Source organism: Apodemus sylvaticus, chromosome 14 (genome assembly GCF_947179515.1).
Source record: "Apodemus sylvaticus chromosome 14, mApoSyl1.1, whole genome shotgun sequence".
In the NCBI taxonomy this organism is placed as follows: Eukaryota; Metazoa; Chordata; class Mammalia; order Rodentia; family Muridae; genus Apodemus; species Apodemus sylvaticus.
Genome location: NC_067485.1, coordinates 31,001,816 through 31,023,737, shown reverse-complemented (window position 1 = coordinate 31,023,737; position 21,922 = coordinate 31,001,816). Strand labels below are relative to the sequence as shown.

General features: G+C 41.1%; 1 protein-coding gene across 5 annotated transcripts in view; it reads left to right on the top strand.

The window, feature by feature from the left end:
* Fars2 (phenylalanyl-tRNA synthetase 2, mitochondrial) overlaps positions 1–21,922 on the top strand; it is a 481,251-nt gene that overhangs the window by 77,451 nt on the left and 381,878 nt on the right. For all 5 annotated transcript variants that reach the window (XM_052156697.1, XM_052156696.1, XM_052156694.1 and 2 more), the window contains one exon: positions 2,505–3,137. In XM_052156697.1, the coding sequence (XP_052012657.1) occupies positions 2,526–3,137 (612 nt within the window). In that variant the 5' untranslated portion in view covers positions 2,505–2,525. The remainder of the gene's footprint in view (positions 1–2,504; positions 3,138–21,922) is intronic.

Genomic DNA, 21,922 nt, shown 5'->3' with positions numbered 1-21,922 from the left:
AGGGTCTGGGTTAAGTCCTCCTCTATGAGATGTGTATTCTTTCACCTTTTTGTTTTGTGGTAGGGAGCCTAAGGGAAGGGCTGAGGGATGCGACCACAGGAGTCTTTCTGGATGGTTGCCAGCCGCCCGTTGTTTTGCCTTCTTTCAGATGGCATCCTGTGTCCTTCGGAGTAAAGTCAATACTTAATTCATATATTTATATTCTTGCTGCTTTCTGTGTCTGTACAGTTTACATATATACTGAAGTAAGGAGATTATACTGACAGTGCAAACGAAACCAAACCAAAACAACAACAAAAATTACTTATAAGTGAATTAATGGAAAGTGGAGGCTCCAAACAGTTCTCATAAGGATCAGATCATGCTGCAGGCTACTCATTTCTTGGGGGATGTATTGCTTATTGGAGAAGTCACCGTGAAGAATGCCCTTTGCTGTGTTTTAGGAAGCTTTATGTATAAAAGCAAGCCAAGGCCGATGGTGAAGCGTGGAGCTAGGGGCTCTTGGTGGGATGCATGAGTCCTGAAGAAAGCAGCCAGCCTGTGTATTTGAAAGTATCTAAAAATAAACGTTCTAAATTCAAAAGATTTGAGTGACTGAAGTTTAAGAACTTAAATTATTTTTGAATTTTCAACTTTGATCTTCTTTCTTACTCTGGCCCCTGAGGGAATTAAAAACTGTTTTTTGTTGAAGTAAGGAATAAACAATGTTAGTAGATCACAGTCTTTCTACTATCAGGCACAGAGTTTTGGCATCTATCCCTGGATATTTATCAGTTTACCTGAGAGGCCAGTGACCTCTCTCATGTGACTGCTGAGGTGGCTCTTAACTGAAATTCTACTGTCTTACTAAGTTATATGCATTTTCTTTCTCTTCTTTGTGTGTAGCTATTCCCCCCCCCCCAACTCCCCCAGTCAGACTTCTGTCTTCTGTCAGCTTTGTGTTTCTTTTCTAGTAAATTCTGTCCTGTGTTGGGCTTACTGTGTGCATATGGTGCAAAACAGTCACTGATAGAATGATGCCAAGGGTTTTATATTAAATGACATGACCAATCAGAACAGAGAAGACTTACATGCGCAAATATAATTTCTGCCCTCCCTTGGCATGGTCTGTTACTTAGTATAAAGTTTTATTAAGTTTGTTTTCATTTTTTAAAATCACTGAATGAAACTCTCTACCATCTAATATAGTAATTTTATTCAGAAGATGTGTATGTATATGTTGTTGTATGCAATATACATTTGGCTACATGTATACAAATGTGTGGATGTATATGGAATCCAGCGGTCCACACTGGAAGTCTTCCTCAGACGCCGTCCCCTTGTTTTTGAGACAAGCTCTCACACTCTCCACCTTACTGTTTAAGACAGGGTCTTCAGTGAACTCGTAACTCATCAGTTCAGCTCTGCTGGCTCATGTACGAGCCTCTGACTGAACACAGGTTTTACAGATGCTTGCGGATGTCCCCACCTTTGCTCTGTGGACACTGGGGATCCAGACTTGGGCTCTCAGGTCTGCCTGGCAGGTACCTCATCCACTGAGCCATCTGCAGGTCTGCTTAGCTGGACTTGAATAACTTTTAGGCGATCCTTTAGAGATTTTTTTGGTGTTAGAATGCAGTGAAAGAATGGAAGTTGGCACATTTAGTGTGCTCTCCTTCAGGAGGCATTTGACAGGGCAGCATGATGAAGCCTTTTTTTTTTTTCTGCAGAGGAAAGAATTTAAATTATAGAGAATAATACCCAGAGAACAGAAATTAACACCTTCACTATTCTGATTTAGAACAATAAGCACTAAGGCTTTGTCTTAGTAGTGTTTTATTTTAATTAATTAAGATTAATTAATTAGTTATTTAATTAAAATTTGAGGCAAGGTCTTACTATATAGTCTTGACCCACCTAGAGCTCGCTATGCTAAACCATGCTGGCCTCAATCTCATAGAACTCTACCTGCTTTTGTCCCCGAGTACAGGGTTTAAATAAAGGTGTGTACCACATGCCTGAGTTGTGAATTTTTGTTGTTGTTGTTTTGTTGTTTCTTTAACCTAACTCCACAGATTGAGTAATTCATAATAGAAATAAGCTTGTTTCTCACAACTTTGGAGTTTGGAGGTCAAAAATTAAGGCACTAGTGCAAGGCCAGACCTTCTTGTTGATTATCTTATGGCAAAAGCAAGAGAACAGGGTTTGTGCTTATCCTTATACAAGGAGTGCACTCCCGCTCCCATTAACTCAGCCTCGTGCTCTAGATGCAGAGCCCCTGGTGTTTGCACCTGTAGTCCTGTTAGGTGACAGGGAAATTTCAACATGAATTCTGGAGAGAACATTCGTATTACAGCAGCCTTGACAGTAGATTTTCTCAGTTGGTCATCCTGTGCTGTAGAGGTAATGGCAGAGAAATATATATGTCACTAGGAAAGTCATGAGCCTGTTGAGAAAACACAAGGACACACTTGCTGTCTACAGAATGAAATGTGACTGCTGCTTTCCTTGTGTGCTCTTTCCAGGATTTGTGAGCAGCTTCTATAATGGTCTGCCTGGCCCTCCTCAGAGCTGCCCATGAACACATCTACCTGCTGAGGAAGGTCAGTCACATCTGCAGATGCCATCAACATAGGGCTTGGGGCTCGAGGCCGGCTGCATCCCAGTCTGCTGTCCAAGGCGCTCCAGGCAGTGTGCTGGAGCTGCTTGGTAAATCCTACCCTCAGGATGACCACACCAACCTCACCCAGAAGGTCCTTTCCAAGGTGGGCAGGAACCTGCACAACCAGAAGTTCCACCCTCTGTGGCTGATTAAGGAGCGGGTGAAGGAGCATTTCTATCAGCAGTATATGGGGCGATCCAGGACACCCCTGTTCTCCGTCTATGACCAGCTGCCTCCAGTGGTCACCACCTGGCAGAACTTTGATAGCCTGCTAATCCCAGCTGACCACCCCAGCAGGAAGAAGGGGGACAACTATTACTTGAATCGGGACCACATGCTGAGAGCACACACATCAGCACATCAGTGGGACTTGCTGCATGCGGGACTTAACGCCTTCCTCGTGGTAGGTGATGTCTATCGTCGGGACCAGATTGATTCCCAGCACTACCCAGTGTTCCACCAGCTGGAGGGGGTCCGGCTCTTCTCCAAGCATGAGGTGAGTCTAGGTGTGTCTCCTTGTTGAAGGACATTTGTGTTGCTGTAACTAAAGACTGATGAGGAATGAAACAAGGAGAGTTGTCCTTGGTGACCTTTAGTGACTGGTCTGTTTTTCATGATGTCTGTGTGTGCACTGGACTTCCAGGCCACAGTGTATGTGAGTGATTTGTGGTTCCACACCACTGCAAACTGTACACTTTAAAACAAGGATTTCTTTTCCACTTGTCTTTCTTGTCCCTTTTTCTTTGCACTGCCTTACTACTTAGATGGACAGTAGTTGGGACTCCGCTTAATCCAGGCTGAGTGAAGGCAGTATCCTGAAACCTGTACTCTGGGTATCCCACTTGTATTGGGGGAACTCAGTGCTGGTCGCCTGGAGCTGCAGTGAGGAACTCCGGGGCTGAGGGTGACGAGCAGTGCACTGGACTGGCCCATCAGCTGTCTCTTCTCCTGTGCTCTTGCCCTCTGCCTGGCATTGAGGCAGGAGATGTCTGACTTGTTAGTGTTAATTGTGTTTGGTGCATATTGCACTATTGATTGGAAGTCTGATGTTTAGCCCATCCTCAGAAGTTTTCAACTTCATACATCTATTCGATGCTATCCTAGTGTACTGAGTACATATTTACTTTTCTCTGCAAAATATGAAAGCCCACAAAGCTTGAGTCCACATACTAAAAGATAACCGTGCTGAGCATGGCGGCTCAAACCTGTAACTCAGCACTTGGGAGGCAGAGTCAGGAATGAGGCTGCAAGCTGCGGGCTACCCTGGGCTGTGTTGTGAGACCCTGTCTTAAAATAAAAATGAAAGAAAAAATAATTAAAATTATAGCAATACTTTCCCTTCTTTCTGATATGTTAGAGACTGTTTCCATCTTTTATTGTAAGAAAGAGTAAGAATTTTATTTAGTAAGTTCAAGTATTTTGTATGTCTGTAGCAACTCCTCCCAAACACTGTTCAATGGGAAGGAGAGTTACTATGGTTACAAAACCCCAAACTGTAAGCACAGCATAATGGACCCTTAATGTGAAACTAAAACCATAGGATCTTTAGACTAAGATACATATTTTTTTCTCTAGTAAAGTTATTTAGCAGGAAACAACTGAAGGATACTACCCTCTACTTTTCCTTCTATCTGTTTGAGAATAATGTTACCCTTTACATCTTTGACATTGTTTTATAGGTCATCCTTTCTCAAAACTGGTTCAGAGCTGTATCTCTGGGGAGTACAGTGGGCATTCCTAGTTCTTGGGATGCCTCTTATGTTCCAAGGTAGAAGTTAGAAAGGATATAGAAATGGGGAAGTGAATGGAACTGAAAGAGACCAGTCATAGTCTGCAGTATGACAGTGTAATAGAACTGCACTTTCGGTTCACCAGTGAGAGGAACAGTGGTAACAGTGAGGCTGTATGTCCAGGGCATGGCATGCACAGGGCTTAAAGCAATGAAAACATGCTAACGTGCGAGCCTGCGTGTCATGGGAGAGCAGAGGCAGCGAAGGCTGAGAGACTCACAGTGACATTTTAATGAGAGAAATTGAGGATACAGTAGGAAGTTGGCAATAAAAAGTACTCATGGAAGGACTTTCATGCTGTAATGCACCTCAGCTTTCCAGGCACCATGTGTAGCTCATCCAGTCTGATACTGTGACTGCTTTCTAATTCATTATATAATAAATTATGCACCTACAGATATATGTAACCAACTTCCTTTCATGTTGCAAGGTGCTTCCATTTCAATATTTCATTTATTCTTCTTAATAAAAACTTATAAATAGGTTATCTCACTTTAGCACAGAGATGCTGAGATCTGGAAAGGCCTAGCTGCTTGCTCAAGATTGCACAGCCAGTCAGTGGTAGAACTCAGCTGGAAGATAGGTCTCCTAAGTCCAGTGCTTCACCTACTGTGTTCTGCTGATGTCTGTGCTTGCCAGTGACTACTGTTTATGATTCAAGGTAAGTTTGACACAGCAATCGTGAACATTGCAGAAGGGTCATTTCTGAATTCCTATCTTCTGTTGAAACTTTGATTCTAAATCTTCTCTACCCTTAATAACAAAGTATTATTCTTTGTTTTTATTTATTTCTCCACAAATAACGCTTTAAAATTTTTCTTTTAGATGTGTGTACGTATTTACTTAAAACAATATGTTGCTTTATTTTTTTGCTATTTAATAAACTTTGTATTCATTATTACATGAGCAAGACAGTTTATTAGAATCACAAAGTAAAAGAAACACTGATGCCGAGAATGGCGCTTGTGCCAGCAATCCCAGTACTTGGGAGGCAGAGGCATAGGAGTTCAAGTTTGAGGCTAGCCTGGGCTACATAGTGAGGCCCTGTCTCAAGAAGAAAATGTAGAGAGAGAAATATTGATAATAACAGAAATGAATAAACAAATGACAGTATCTTAATTGAGCAGTTATTGAATAAAAGCCCCTTTGTTCTTTGAAATGTGTAAATGAAAGTAATATCTGTAACCATTTCTGGGGAGTAATTAGTAGGTAAGTCTGCTAAAGCTCTGATTTCAGAGAAAGACCAGAAAGAAACACTGAGTAGCTTACTCTTTCTTGACGCAAACTTGGGGATTTAATCTTTGCCTTCAGAATGAGTAGAGGAAGGAAAGAATAATACCGAAAAAAGCAGTAAGGTATGAAAAGATTTAAGTTCAGCAGACATCAGGATTAAAAGAAAGCAAGCCCATGCTATGAGATTAGCATCAGTTCTCATATATGAATATTCACGCACTAGCTTTGGCTAAGCATAGCAGGTACAGAAATGCAATGTCAGGTTGAATATTTGGAGAGCCTGAAACCACAGCACAGCAAAGGGTGGTGTGAAGGACAGGAAGGATTATTCAGTGAGTGCTTCAGCAAGGACTCAGATGCATCTGTATTAGCATCAGAAGCAGAATTTAAAGGAAAAAAATGCAGATAAGCCCAAAACAGATAATCTAAGAAGCATTTTGAATTATGAACTTTTCTCTGCTCACTGGTATAACTTTGATATTTTATAACTTTGATATATAAAGCAACATTGGTGACTTCTAGGTCGAATTTGACAAATTCATGATCATGGTCAAAGATGCTAAGTGATAATGTCAGAGACATGCAGATTGTTTAGACAAAATGAAAAAATGGTATAGAAGTCAGAAAATTGATTAACAAGCTTGATTTATATTTAAGTATTCTCTGTGTTGTTTGTATTTACATGATGTATACAAACTAATGAATTCAGTATTCATTTTAAGATGCTAGAAGTATGCCAAAGTGTTCTAAACAAAATAATGGGAAGTAGATGGATATACAATTCTGGATATCCTCAAGTCTTTGCAGAAGAAATGAGCCACTAGAACAGCAAAATGACTCCTCTTCATCCTAGCAGCTGGCCCGACCCCTCAGCAGCTGCAGCATTGAGGAGAGCGGCCTGCACCTTGCCTGGGCAGCACAGTAGAGCTGACATTGGTAGCAGGGGCACAGTTACTTATCTGCTGTGGCGTGGCATGAGTGAGGGAGAGATGCTCTTCTTGCCTCTTCCCCACCTCGTGCAGCAGGCAGGAAGGCTGGCCTAGGAGAGCTGGAGAGCTGGCCCTACCCCTCGCCAGCTCTAGTACTCAGTTGAAAGTGGGCACCTCACTTGGGAGCACAGTAGAGCTAGCCCTGAGGGCAAAGGTGCAGGTGAACTGGCCCCAAGTGCATGAGAGTGGGGAGCTGGCCCTTCCCCTTGCTGGTGGCAGCATTAGCGGAGCTAGCTTGGGGAGTGCTGGAGATTTAGTACTGGTGGTGTGTACATAGGAGAGCTGGTAGGCTGGATAATTCGGCTACCACCCAAGCCCAGATCCAGTGCTTTTAGCCAGTCTATCACAACATCTGTCTCCTCTGTGAACTTCTGGAGCAGGTGAAAGGCTAGTCATACAGGTCCAAAACTATAGGATCTCAATAACTCAGAGCAACAGCAGGCTTTGAGAGGAGTCCCAGTGAGGTTATAGCATTGGTAGTGGAGCAGAAGCCAGTGCCTTATTACAGTGAACATTTGCAAATAGAGATCTGTAGAGAAAGGGTGTACTGTCTGATGCGCTGTGGCATACTACAGCTTCTTTCACATTACTGGGGCAAAAGATGGATCTGAAGGGACAGGATGAATGTAATTGGGGTGCATGATGCCAAATTCACAGAGTTAATCAAAAGCTAAAAATAAGTAAATAAATAAAACCAAAAAAGTAAACCAAGTAAACCTATACAAAATTCAGCCATAACTAGGTGACAGGGTTCCCCTAAGAGCATCCCTGGAGAGGAGCCTACTCCTGACAGCTGGAAGTTCAATCCCCAGGACTTGTCACACTTAGCTTCCTACAAAGGCTAGATATGGTTGCGTGTACTTGAGCTCTCAGTGCTGGTGATGAAGAGTAGGCAGAATCCCTGGGGCTCAGTGTGTAGCCAGCCTAGGCCTTGGTGAGCTCTAGGCCTAGACTGAACTCAGTTCCTCAGACTTGCGTGAGGAGCACATTACAGTCTCCTCTATTTCCCACTCCCCTGAATCCCTCCTTATGATGATGGCAATCACTGACATTCACTCTTAACAGTCTTATTGTCTTATTAGTATGCCATATCGAATTGGCACTAGCAAATTTGATCGAAATTTTGCTCTCTGAGCAGTTCTTTAGGAAGATCTCCTTTTCCAGGCACTGCTGTACTTCTTTATAAACTTATTCTCTAACAGCTCAGGACTTCCAGAATTTTTAAGGTGATTGGAAATTTGAATACTAATGAAACACCTGAAAATAATGTGTTTCTTTACTCTTAAAATGTGATAGGAATATAAACTTTTTAAATAAAGTCTTTATTTTAGAAATACCCAGTGAGGTACCAGCATGATAAATACAGGGCTTGGGATTGTGTTCATAATAATAGTTGTTTGGGCATTTTTATGGTGGGGTTAAGAGGGTAGGTTTTGAATTATAATTGGGTATGGTGTGCATGCAGTCATCTTTTTTGTGTCTACATGTTTTTGAGATTCATCTACTACAAAACTAAAATACAACAAACTTTGAGACCAGGCAGTCAAGGACATTGGCTCAGCATATTCTGTAATGTGGCTCCTGCTTTTATCCGAAGGTAACTACCAGTTCTTTTTTTTTTATAGGCAGAATATATTAAAGAAAAGAGTATAAATGACATACAATAGAAATCTGAAAGACATCAAATCTGGAATTGATAAGTTTTCCATTTTCCATGTGATTTGATACATAAGTTTTTACCTAACTGTAAAAGACTTAGGTAGTTTGTTTCATAGAAGAGAAAACTTGACATTCATCAGACTCATTTGCTGAAGTTATACCTGTCTATATTCATGCTAGATAAAAAGGAAACTGGACATTTCATCATCTTGGATACCAGTCCTTCAGTTTTAATTAACAGGCAAAAATGTATTAAATGAAACATTTACAAGTTTAATTCAGTATTGTGTCCCATTCCATTATTGTTTACATATATTGTGTTCTATTGTATTAAATCAAAAAGAACAAATCATGTGACTATCTCAATAGATGTAGAAAATAATCTGACATTTAATTATCTGATAGCATTAAAAATACATTTAATGACATTAATGACACATGGTAAAAACTTGAGCAAACTAAGAATAGAAAAGAACTTCCTGAATTTTGCAAATGATATTTGTCAGGCACTTGCTGCGTCCGTCCTGATTAAAGATGAATCATTATCCATGTTTCTGTCAAAATCATCCACCATTCCTAGTGACCTGCTTCCCTTATTCTGCTAATTAGTGAAGTAGGAAATTTCCCTCATACAATAAAAGAGAGGACCTCAATCCCTGGTTCAATCCTCAGTACCACCAAGTACAGAAAGAAAGAGATCCTGAAGGCTGGAGAGGTGGCTCAGTGGGAACTGCTCTTGCAGAGGATCTATGTTTAGTTTATATCATCCACGTCAGACAGCTTACAATCCCCTGTAACTTCACCTCCACAGAGAGCCAATGCTTTTAGCTTCCTTGGGCATTTGTACTTGCATGCACATACCCATACACAGATCCACCCATGCATATAATAAAAGCAAATAAGTGAAAAAAAATACATTGTAGAAGAAGATAGAAATACTGGATAATAGAAACTAAACCTATTTTCTTTGCATATGATAAAATTATACACATCAAAAATTTAATAGAATATCCAGACTTATTTGGAGTAGAAAGAGAATTCAGCATGGGTAGTGAGTACAAGGAAAATATAGAAATATTGCATTTCTTCTCATTAGCAGTAACATGCACAGTACCAGTTAGAATGTTGAAATCTTGCATATAATTTTGTATAAGCTACTCAAGATAGTTATGGATAAATTGATTGAAAGTCATTTTTTCTAAGTTTCATTTTTTTTATTTTCTAAGCTTTTTGTTTACATTCGAAACGCTTTCCTCTTTCCCAGTTCCCCCCTTCCCATATGTTCCATAAGCCTTCTCTACACCCATACTCCAATCACGTCCCTTCTTTTTCTCTGTCCTGTTACTCCCCTACCATGCTGGATCAGTCCTTTCCAGTATCAGGGCCCTCTCCTTACTTCACCTGACACACTCCCACCTTCCCCCGCCTCGGTTTCCCTTTGTTGGGACCTCTATTGAACCTTTACCTGACCAAGGACCCCTCCTCCCACTGATGCCCAACAAGGCCTTCCTCTGCCACATTTTTGGCTGGAACCATGTGTACCCCTTGGTTGATGGTTCAGGCCCTGGGAGTCTTGGAGCGTCTGGGTGGCTGAAGTCATTGTTCTTCCCATGGGGCTGTAAACTCCTTCAGCTTCTACGGACCACCTTCTAGCTCCTCCATTGGAGACCCCGCGCACAGTCCAATAGTTGGCTGATAGTTTCTGTCTCTGTATTTGTAGGACTCTGGCAGGGCCCCTTCAGAGACCACCATGGCATGCTCCTTTTGGTATATGCTTCTTGTCATAGTGTCAGGGTTTGGTGACTGTGTATAGCTATGTATTTTTAGAAGGAAGCAAACAGTGTCATCATAATGGTGGTTTAAATCTGACAATGTCTTCTGGCTTTGGAAAACTTGAATGACTGGTCATAAAATTCACATTCCAGAGTTAAGAATAAATGGCTTTCCTTACTAGATGTTAAGACATACAATTTATTGTTGTAAAGATGAATTTAGTAGTGGCAGAAAGTTAGTAAAATGCAGAAGTTTGAAATAATTGTACTTGTATTTATAAATCTACCAAATAAGAATGGAATTGTAAAAGCAGGAAGATAATAAATTCTCTCTTAATTGTTCTGAGAGAGTTATCCGTGAGACAATTCCTCAGTCTCTCAGTGAATGTATAATTCATTTCTGGATGACTTAATCCTTTGTGAAATAAAGTCTTTTAAAACTGTGGAAGAAAATCTAGGCGCCATTCCTCCCTTGGTGGAATATAATAGCTCAATTGTGAGGTGCTTTAAGGAAAAAAGTGTTAAAGGTGATTACAACTTGTCATAAAAATTTGTGTGTGATTGAAACTTGTGATAAAAGTTTCTATATGCTGCTGTTTAAGGTCTTCTTGGGTAAAATTCTTGGATTTATCAAAAAGTTGATGTTGATCATATTAAAACGTCTCACCAATGGAAAATGTTTCCTTTATGGAAATGCATATACACAGTGCAAGTGACTGTGGGCCGTGAATCTGTAGGTCTGACAGTGTAAAGACCTGCACTGAGCTCCTAGTCTCCTGCTCCCCTTCTTGAGTGAGTCTCACCTACCTGGGAGTAGACACTACTTTTTAAAAATAAAAGTATTAGAATTAGTTGAAAACTAGAATAATCTCAGTTTCTACCAAGAACAGTAACAGTAAATTAGATTGGGATGCGTTTTTGGTTGTACGAAGGATCATAGATTTGTAGACATGAACACAACTCTATAAGCATAGTGAACAGGAGAAGCAATGCTGAACTGCAAGTGAAAGAAAGCTTCAGAGGTTTCTGTACCATGGTTACATTTGTGTAAAGTTGAAAACGTGAGCATGCTTATCCAATGTATTCTGTAAGGCCAGGTACCTGTGGAGAAGTTGGAAAGCATTCTGATCAGACTTTGGTGCGAGCGCTTTCCACAGTTCCAAGGCTTGATGTTCTTTCTACAAGTAAGTGTGAATGGTAAGCACACACAGGGGCTTTCCTTCTTTAAACATGATACATGTACCTACTTTCAAGTTTACTATCCTTTAAAAAAACAAACGGAGCCAGGCACACCTTTAAGCCCAGCACTTGGGAGGCAGAGGCAGTTGAATTTCTGAGTTCAAGGTCAGCCTGGTCCACAGAGTGAGTTCCAGGACAGCCAGGGCTACACTGAGAAACCCTGTCCCCAAAAAAAACCAAAAAAGGAAAAGAAAAACAAACAACCAAACAAAAAACAAAAGACAAACCAAACAAACCGAAGGGTGAACATCATCAAGAACTCTTGATAGAAGGCCATCATGTATCAGGGACCAATGAGCACGGATCAGCTTGCTTAGGACCTGTGTAAACAGAAAAGCAGACCAGGACATTTAATAATCTTGGTGATGGCCAGTGTTGAGTGAGATGAGGTTCTCAGACTTTTGGAAGCAAGTACAGTTCCTACCACTCAACAGAGCACTTGGGTCATTTTCTATGAAAATAACAATTTCATGTTTTGTTTGACCTTTTTTTTGTTAAAAGTTAAAGACTCAAATTTCCAACAAGAGGGGGAAATTGTAAATAAAAAGGGTCTTATTCGTAAAATGAACTGGGTACATATTTCCATAGTGGTGAGGCTTTAATACTGATGCTGTCTTGAAGAATTCCAACAGTTGGGGCTGTATTAAACTGTTATCTGTTTTATAGCTATTCAGAATATGCCCAGTAGTTCATGCTGTTACAAAATTTTGTATTTTTTGCCTTATTATATACAGACACAGATTTCAAATTAAATAACTATGTGATAAAAGTGTGAAAAAAAATTCATGGATACACTAAACACAAAACAAGAATCAGGGCACTAACAACTAATCAGAAGGAAGGGGTGAATGAAATAGGTAAGTGCTGTAATCTTTGCACATTGGACAGAATATTAAGATTCCTAGGATATTAGGAGGATTTAGAGATTATAAAAAAACCAAAACAACAAGAAAAAAATGTGAGAACCACTATTTTGTAAAGAATGGGAAATTTCATATATTAGATAGACCTACTAGAGAGTCATAAAAAAATCCCCTGTCAGTGTAGTTTGGTTAAAAATATTAATTAAAACTGCATTCATTGAGCAGTGCTCACAACTGTCCTGTTTCCCAGTGTGCTCAAAGCTGTCCTACCCTGCTGGGTTATCAGTTGCCTGCACTGATGCTCTGCGGTGCTGAGCTGTGGATGGGACTGACTTGCTGCAGTTTGTGTGTCACTGAAGGCTGCCCAGTCTGCATTTCCTGAGTTTGTCTGCATCCCCTGCATCCCCAGAGACAGCTGTATGCAAGGTTTTGGTCCATACATGCACATGTGCAGTTGTCACATGCAAGGTTTATCCCTTTTGATGAGACATTCCACTCTGACTCAGCTAGTTTTTTGTTTTTTGTTTTTTTTAAATCACATTTTAAAATTACTGTATGCAATAATGTGAGCATCTGTTTTATTTTTCATCTTTCTGGTTGTTCCAAGATATTATTGATCTTATAGGATACTGAAACCACAAGAGCAGTGCATCAAGTTTTATAAAATTAATTTTCTTTGATATTGTCTTGAAAGTTAGGTTACTTTCTTTTATGAAATGTTAGAAATAGAATTTCAAATCCATGCCTGCACCTGACAAATAAAGTTTTGTTTATTTATTTATAAAGATTTGCTTACCTTAATCCTTAGAATGTTTTTGAAATTTCCCTTCTATAAAGTTTAAAAATTTAGGTCTTAATACATGAAGATACAATTTATGAACAAGCAATAAATATTTTAACATGTATATAACTCACGAATTTTGATGTAAAAACAAAGAAATTTTTCATAGAAGGGATATGTGAAGGTATACTAAGAAAGCTTTGATATAATTTTAATCAGAACACATTTATTGAAGTGACAATCAGTATGTCTGTGTTAAGCACTTACCACCTTTTAAAATGTGATCACGGTCATTCACCATTTCTATAGGTCGGTGTGGAGGGTCTCCTTTCTTTGGCTGTACCCCTTGGCTGCCATGGTTTTAAATGGAGTGAGTGCCAGTCATTTTAAGCTTAGTGGAGTGTATATCCTTTATATCAACAGCTCTCTGGTTCCTTGTAGCAGGTCACTGCCAATCATTATTAGACAGCTTCTCTTTCCCCCCTTTGGTAACTGTTGCCTTCATTCCGGATGGTTCATTAGGAGCCTCCTGTTGGGCTGCTCTCTCTGAGCTCCCCACTGCAGCACTTTCTGTGAGACAAAGGTCCTCTCTTTATTTCTGCTTTCAGCCCCAAATCACTTTTCTGCCTTTCTGTGAATGATGGTTATTTATTCTTTACTGTGTGGTTATTGGGTTTCCTTAATAGCCTCATGTGGAGGAGTTTTATTGAGGGCATTTTAATTTTGCCTTGATAGATTACAGTGACCACGTTTCTCTAATCTCTTCTTTAGAAATCTTTTAGGCAGGACTCTTATCAAAGGCACACTTACTAGAACCAGCTTGGCTTCAATTTTTCATCTGTTTACCCAGATGTGTCCTCAGAGTTTTCTCTGAAAGTGAAATTACTGGTCACAGGAATCCATAACTCCTGTGATTTAGGTAATACCGTTTTATTGGAAGATACAGAGGGATTTGGAGGCATATTTGATTTGGCCAGTCTTTTCTGTGGCATAGGGCTTTTCCCTATAATGTAGTTTTGATTGCAGCAAGATAGGCTTTGTAACCCCTTAGCCTGAGACTCATGTAGCCTTTTGTGTAGAACTCACTGTTAAATTGTGTAATTTCAAGATTTTACTATCTTGAAAAACTCCTTTGTTTATCCCTGGTGTCTACCTAGATTAGTAGGTTTCTTGAGGGTGCGAGATTATCTTTTTGCGACCCTTCTGCTGACTAGAATCCTGAATAGAGAGGAGGTGGTCCCTGCAGCTTTTGGGTGTTTCCTTTACTTGAACTGCAAAAGATGGCCACCACATTTAAATACATGGTGGGTCATATATCTGCTTTTCCAGCCAGACATTCTTGGAGTCATTTCTCCTTCCAGGGGTGCAAGGTAGTAGGGCCCAACCATAAGGAAGAAATCACACCACAAATCACTTAACAGATTCATCAGGGAAGGGATACAATTGAGGATTTGATGAAAATATCCCTTTTAGCAAAGGCTGTCTAGGGAGCAATTGCATGCAAGAAGTACTGTTATGCAAATGACTAGAGAGGGACTGGAGGAAGGTTCCAGGGGACTTCCCAAGAAACCCCTGCAGAATCAGCTAAACTGGAGTCCTAGAGGGTCAGAGACTGAACTGACAACCAGGGAGCCTGCATGGGACCCATCTAGGCTGTCTGAGTAAGTGTTACAGTTGTGTAACTTGCTTTTCCTGTGAGACCTCTGACAGTGGGAATAGGGCCAGTCTCTAAGACTTTTGCCTACTTTGGGACTCTTTTCCTCATCGTGTGCAGTCCTGTCAAGCCTTCATAGGAGGAGAGATGGCCTAGTCTTACTGAAACTTGATGTACCTTGTGTGGTCGATGTCCATGTGAGGACTGCTCTCTTCTGAAGAGAAATAGAGGAAGAGTAGATATAGGGCTGGCTGAGGGGAGGTGGAGGGAGGAGGAAGGAGAAGCTGTGGTTGGGATGTAAGGAATAGTAATAAAAAGTTCCTTCCTCTGGGATGTCTCTCTAGCAGTCTCTACCACTTTACTTTGTGTCACCTGGCAGAAAGAGAATGTTTCAAGGGCCCACAAGGCTCTCACAGAGCAGAGAATGAAGGATCAATAATAGAGCATGTATCCTTATTACATGGTGGGGAATCCTCTGGATATATGCCCAGGAGTGGTATAGCAGGATCTTCTGGAAGTGAGGTGCCCAGTTTTCGGAGGAACCGCCAGACTGATTTCCAGAGTGGTTGTACCAATTTGCAACCCCACCAGCAGTGGAGGAGTGTTCCTCTTTCTCCACACCCTCTCCAACACCTGCTGTCTCCTGAATTTTTAATCTTAGCCATTCTGACTGGTGTAAGATGAAATCTTAGGGTTGTTTTGATTTGCATTTCCCTAATGACTAATGAAGTTGAGCATTTTTTAAGATGCTTCTCCGCCATCCGAAGTTCTTCAGGTGAGAATTCTTTGTTTAACTCTGTACCCCATTTTTTAATAGGGTTGTTCGGTTTTCTGGAGTCTAACTTCTTGAGTTCTTTATATATATTGGATATTAGCCCTCTATCTGATGTAGGATTGGTGAAGATCTTTTCCCAATTTGTTGGTTGCCGATCTGTCCTCTTGATGGTGACCTTTGCCTTACAGAAACCCTGTAACCTTATGAGGTCCCATTTGTCAATTCTTGCTCTTAGAGCATAAGCTATTGGTGTTCTGTTCAGAAACTTTCTCCCTGTACCTATTTATAATTGCCAGATGCTGGAAAGAACCCAGGTATCCCTCAACAGAAGAGTGGATGCAAAATATGTGGTATATCTACACAATGGAGTACTATTCAGCCATTAGAAACAATGAATTCATGAAATTCTTAGGCAAATGGATGGAGCTAGAGAACATCATACTAAGTGAGGTAACCCAGACTCAAAAGGTGAATCATGGTATGCACTCACTAATAAGTGGTTATTAACCTAGAAAACTGGAATACCCAAAACATAATCCACACATCAAATGAGATACAAGAAGAAAGGAGGAGTGGCCCCTGGTTCTGGAAAGACTCAGTGAAACAGTATTCGGCAAAACCAGAACGGGGAAGTGGGAAGGGGTGGGAGGGAGGACAGGGGAAGAGAAGGGGGCTTACGGGACTTTCGGGGAGTGGGGGGGCTAGAAAAGGGGAAATCATTTGAAATGTAAATAAATTATATTGAATAAAAAAATAAAAATAAATAAATAAATTAATTAAAAGAGAAAAAAAAAGAAGGATCAATAAGGCGATAACTGGCAAAGTGGGTGTGCTCCCTACACGTTTTTTGGAGACAGGATGTTATTTATCCAATAAATGGGTTGATATGGAAAAGTCACACCTAGAGACACAAACAGGTTTGTTGTGAACATTAACTTAAAGTTTCTGGGTGTAATTAGTATATAGACTTCCTCAATACCACTTCTTAGAACGTGGAATAGCAGTAGGCCAGAAGATGTACTGAATGGTGAGTCTCTGTTCCTGGGCATCAAAAGAAGCAGGAGTGCCCTTTAAGAAAATGGCTGCCGTTTACATTGTGCTGCTGTAGAAGGCCAAGAGGCCTCCTTAGGTTTTATTAAAATCATGTAAGTACAATAACAGTGTCTTTTCTACTAGCCTGAGTGATGTATGAAAGTGGCAGAGTTACTTTCACGGTATTCTTGCACTGTTGCACAGTACACTTCACACTTTGCTGGGGACCATATCTCTTTGTGTGCTGCATATACCTGGATGTTTTTAGCAGGGAGAGACAGACATCATTTCACATATTTAGCTTGGGAGGTTGGTAGGTGGTAGGTGAGAGGTACCCCCTGTCAGCCTGCCTGCAGTGGTGTCACTTCATCCCACGGGATGGAGAGTTAACCTCATCCAGTACACAATGATCCTTGGAGCCCTGCTAAGTAAGTATTCAGACTTAAGTAATTTGCTGTTTATGTTGTTTAGGATCTGTGAGCCTGGATTAAAGAAATATAAAACATAATAACATTCTTACCAGATTCTGAGAGAGAAGATGCATTTTAATGGAAAATGGGTTATATTCTCCTGGTTGATACTTCTAAATTTTCAATTTTTCAAGGTCATTGACTCCTAGATAAGGTTAAAGCCTGCTAAGTAAGTTGCCTTGATTCTTTTCCCCTTTCAGGATGTATTGTTTCACTTCATAGGGGTTTTTCAATGGAGAATATGCTTCTACCTACTTTGGCAGTGGTGCTACAAATGATTATTTGAACTCTGGTGCCCAAAATATCATTTTAAAATCAGATAGTTAGCCGGGTAGTGGTGGCGCATGCCTTTAATCCCAGCACTTGGGAGGCAGAGGCAGGTGGATTTCTGAGTTCGAGGCCAGCCTGGTCTACAGAGTTCCAGGACAGCCAGGGCTATACAGGGAAACCCTATCTCAAAAAAACAAAACAACAACAATGACAACAAAAAAATCAGATAGTTAATAATTGATTTTGTCATATGTTCATATATACTATAGGAATTATCTATCAGTCTGCAACAAATTCATCCACAATGAGTCATCCATACTAATGCTGATTTATTATCGAAAGGCACCATCAGTGTTTGGAACCTGCTGCTGGCTGACACAGGGCATCATCAATGATCTGCTCCTACTTTGTTTCAAAAGAATTGTGGGGATTACAGCTTCTCCAATGTATCTGAAAGTTTTTCTGGATAGTCATGGTTAGTAGCCATGTTCTCTAGAGCAACAGAACCCGCAGGAGGTCATCTCTCCTTCCTCAGGACCCCTTCACCTCGTCCTCTTTTGTTTTTGTTTGTATAATCTTTGTTTTATTGAAAATAGTTTTTTGCATATAATATGTTCTGATTATACTTTCTCCCCTCCAAACTCCTCTCAGGTCTTTACCAATTTGCCACCCACACAAATCTACATCCTATCTTTCTTTCATTAGAATGCAAATACGGATCAAAATATAAACAAGATAAAATAGCAGATTGAGACAAAGCAAACAAAGTTTGGCCATGCCTGGACCCCACTCTTGCTCGAGGCCTGCTCTGCACGACCCCAGGGCACATAGCTCCATGGTCCCTACAGGTTTGAGGCTGGGTTATTTACCTTTCTCCTATGGTAACATGAAGAGTAAGTACCCTTTAGTACCATGTACCACTATTCAGTAGAGGTAGACACTAGGTAAGCACTATATCAATTTCTCCACCTTCAGTGAGTTGTGTAGGTGTTGTCTGCAGCAATAGGGTCTTACCCTCAGTTTGCTTCACCTTGTGTTTTGAGACAGGATCACTGTTATGACTAGACTCACTGGCCAGCAAGTCCAAGGGAGCCTTCATTCTCCGAGTCTCCCATATTGGGATTACAAGCTTATGCCATCACACCTGACTTTTTCCTTGGGTTCTGGGTACTGACCTTCTGGTCTCATGCTTGCAAGGCAAACACTTCGTCCGCAGCCTCTGTTGGTGATTTTATTTTAGAAAAAGCACCCACTGTTGAGCTGATTAAAATGACATCAGATCCTAGCTCTTCAGCTCTTTCTGATGAGCTTCGCTCTTTTAGTTCATTTGATTAACTTCTCTAAACTTCAATTTCCTTCAGATGAGGATGATAACCAGAGGTGGAGACAGTGGCTAGAAGGCTAGCTGAAGATTGGAAGGAACTTAGCACTTGGTAGCTACCCTTATCCTTGCCCTCTCCTTAGTGTTTGCCTTTTCTGTGCTGATCACAAATAGAGTTGCCTGAATATTGCCAATGTTCCTCAGGTATCTGGTCCTTCTTATTTCTGATGTTTTTGTTACTCTAAAATAGTCATTTGTATCTTTTTTTTTTCCTGATGAGTTCTGGGGTTCACGCACTCCTGATGGTGCTGCACTGAGCAGGCATGGAGCACAGCTTCAGCCCATGCCAAGGAAATAACGTTGAGTAATGTTTGTGACCCTGCCTCCCTGAGAATTTTTGTTGACACTGGCATGTCAGGAACATATCTTTGGCTTACTTAGTGTCTTAGGGTTTCTATTCCTGCACAAATATTATGACCAAGAAGCAAGTTGGGGAGGAAAGGGTTTATTGAGCTTACAGTTCCACGCTGCCGTTCATCACTAAAGGAAGTCAGGACTAGAACTCGAGCAGGTCAGGAAGCAGGAGCTGATGCAGAGGCCATGGAGGGATGTTTCTTACTGGCTTTTTAAGCCTGCTCTCTTATAGAACCCAAGACTACCAGCCCAGAGATGGTACCACCCACGAGGGGCCCCCCTCTTGATCACTAATTGAGAAAATGCCCCACAGCTGGATCTCATGGAGGCACTTCCCCAACTGAAGCTCCTTTCTCTGATAACTCCAGCCTGTGTCAAGTTGACATACAAATCCAGCCAGTACAATTGACCCCTTGTCAACATGACACGCAAACACATCACTATTAAGACTCAACCCTTCCTTTCTTTCTTTCTTTCTTTCTTTCTTTCTTTCTTTCTTTCTTTCTTTCTTTCTTTCTTTCTTTCTTTCTTTCTTTCTTTCTTTCTTTCTTTCTTTCTTTCTTTCTTTCTTTCTTTCTTTCTTTCTTTCTGACTTATTTATTTATTATATGTAAGTACACTGTAGCTGTCTTCAGACACTCCAGAAGAGGGCATCAGAGCTCATTAAAGATGGTTGTGAGCCACCATGTGGTTGCTGGGATTTGAACTCAGGACCTTTGGAAGAGCAGTCAGTGCTCTTAACCACTGAGCCATCTCTCCAGCCCCAACCCTTACTTTCTTATTCATCCCCAAGATCTAAATAACTTTTAAAGTCCCACAGTCTTTACATATTAAAAGTTCAATCCTTTTAAAATGTCCAATATCTTTTGAAATTCAAAGTCTTTTAAAAATTCAAGTTCTCTTAACTGTGGGCTCCACTAAAATACCTTCTTCCATGAAGAGGGAAAAATATCAGGGCACAGTCACAATCAAAAGCAAACTAAAACTCCAATGGTTCAATATCTGGGAACCAACATTGGATCATGAGTGTCCAACTCAGGATCTTTTGGGCTCCTCCAATGGCTTGGGTCACTTCTCCAGTTCTGCCCTTTGTAGCTCACACCTTGTCTTCTAGGCTCCAGCTGCCTGTACACCACTGCTGCCGCTGTTCTTGGTGGTCATCACATGACCCTGGCATCTCCAAAACACTGCCGGCTTCCTCTGTAACTAGGCTTCACTAATAGCCTCTCATACTCTTTTCATGTTGCCAGGCCTCTTCTCCTATGCATGACCCATTTATTCCTGGGCCATCAATTGCAACTGAGGCTGTACCTTCACCAATGGCCTTCAGTGGCTTCTCGCAGTGCCGATCCTCAGCTGCTCATAACCCCTTCATGCCTTCAAAACCAGTACCACCTGGGTGACTCTTACACAGTATCAAGTCCAGCCACAGCACAAAGTACAGCAATGGCTATCTCTGGAACACAGCCTCTGTGCTCTCAGAAAATACTTCCCAGAAGATTTTACCTCAGTGATGCTGGTCTCTTCTTAATCCCTGCTAATTTCTTAGGTCCAGCTAACCAGCATCAATAGTCCCAGTAACACAAAGGTTTGCTTTAGTGGTTCTGGTATCTTGTTAATCACAGCTGATTCTTTAGCCCCAGCTAACCAAAACCACAGAATCTTCACAATCAAAACATGGCCCTAATAAGAGTCTTTAATCTTCCCTCTGAAATTTCACAAGCTAGGCCTCCATCTTCTGCACTGCTCTTAACATTATCTTCTAAGCTCCTACAGAACTTTTCATAGAGTGCTTAACATCCTAATGGCTCTTCTAGCTCAAAGTTCCAAAGTTTTTCCACAGACTTCCCCAAAACATTGTCAGGTTGTCACAGGAATACCCCACTATGCTGGTACCAATTTGTCTTAGTCAGGGTTTCTATTCCTGCACAAACTTCATGACCAAGAAGCAAGTTGGGGAGGAAAGGGTTTATTGAGCTTACACTTCCACATTGCTGTTCATCACTAAAGGAAGTCAGGACTGGAAGTCAAGCAGGTCAGGAAGCAGGAGCTGATGCAGAGGCCATGGAGGGATGTTTCTTACTGGCTTGCTTCCCTTGGCTTGCTCAGCTTGCTCTCTCATAGACCCCAAGACTACCAGTCCAGGGATGGCACCACCCACAAGGGGCCCTCCATCTTGATCACTAATTGAGAAAATGCCCCACAGCTGGATCTCATGGAGGCACTTCCCCAACTGAAGCTTTTTTCTCTGTGATTACTCCAGCCTGTGTCAAGTTGACACACAAAACCAGCCAGTACACATAACCAGGTATCAGACTATTAGAATTGGGTGTTATATTATACACGGTTGAAGAATTGGGCAGATCATGTGGGTCTGGAAGTAAGCGTCATTTTCCATGAAGGATAATTATTCTCTGAAGAAGCTTAGCCTGAATGCAGAAGAGTATGACCAGGGAAAGGCCGGTACCTCATCTGGAACAGCACCCTGACAAGCAGCATGTGCTGCAGCTCTCTGGCTTTCATTGTTTCTCAGCCATAGTGTCTTAATATTCAGCCTGTTTCAGATCTCTTCCCCTTACTCCACTGGCACAGAGTTTCAGTACAGGGTGAGGAAATAAGATAGCTGCAGGGAGAGAAGGAAGTCTCTTTCTTGCAATACATAGTTTTGGTGAATTCCCTCCCCTGTGCTGATCTCTGTAATTTGATTAATTGGCATGTGGTGCATTAAAGAAAATCCAAGGAAAGACAAAGCTGGTTCGATATCAATTAACTGAAGCAAGAATGGACTTCCCACAGAGACCCAAGGACAGAGTGGTGTTTAACTGGCCCTTTCAAGCACAAGTCCTCCCCAATGAGAAGCAGATGATCCCAGTTGTTTAAAGAAATTAAAAACCGTGCAAATTAGCAGCTTAAATCCACTTAGATGAGTCTGCTATCTCTTTAATATAAGATTCCCAATCCTTTCTCCAAAGTGATTTGAATATTTAATATTTGCTGAAATGCTTTAGTTGGATTTAAA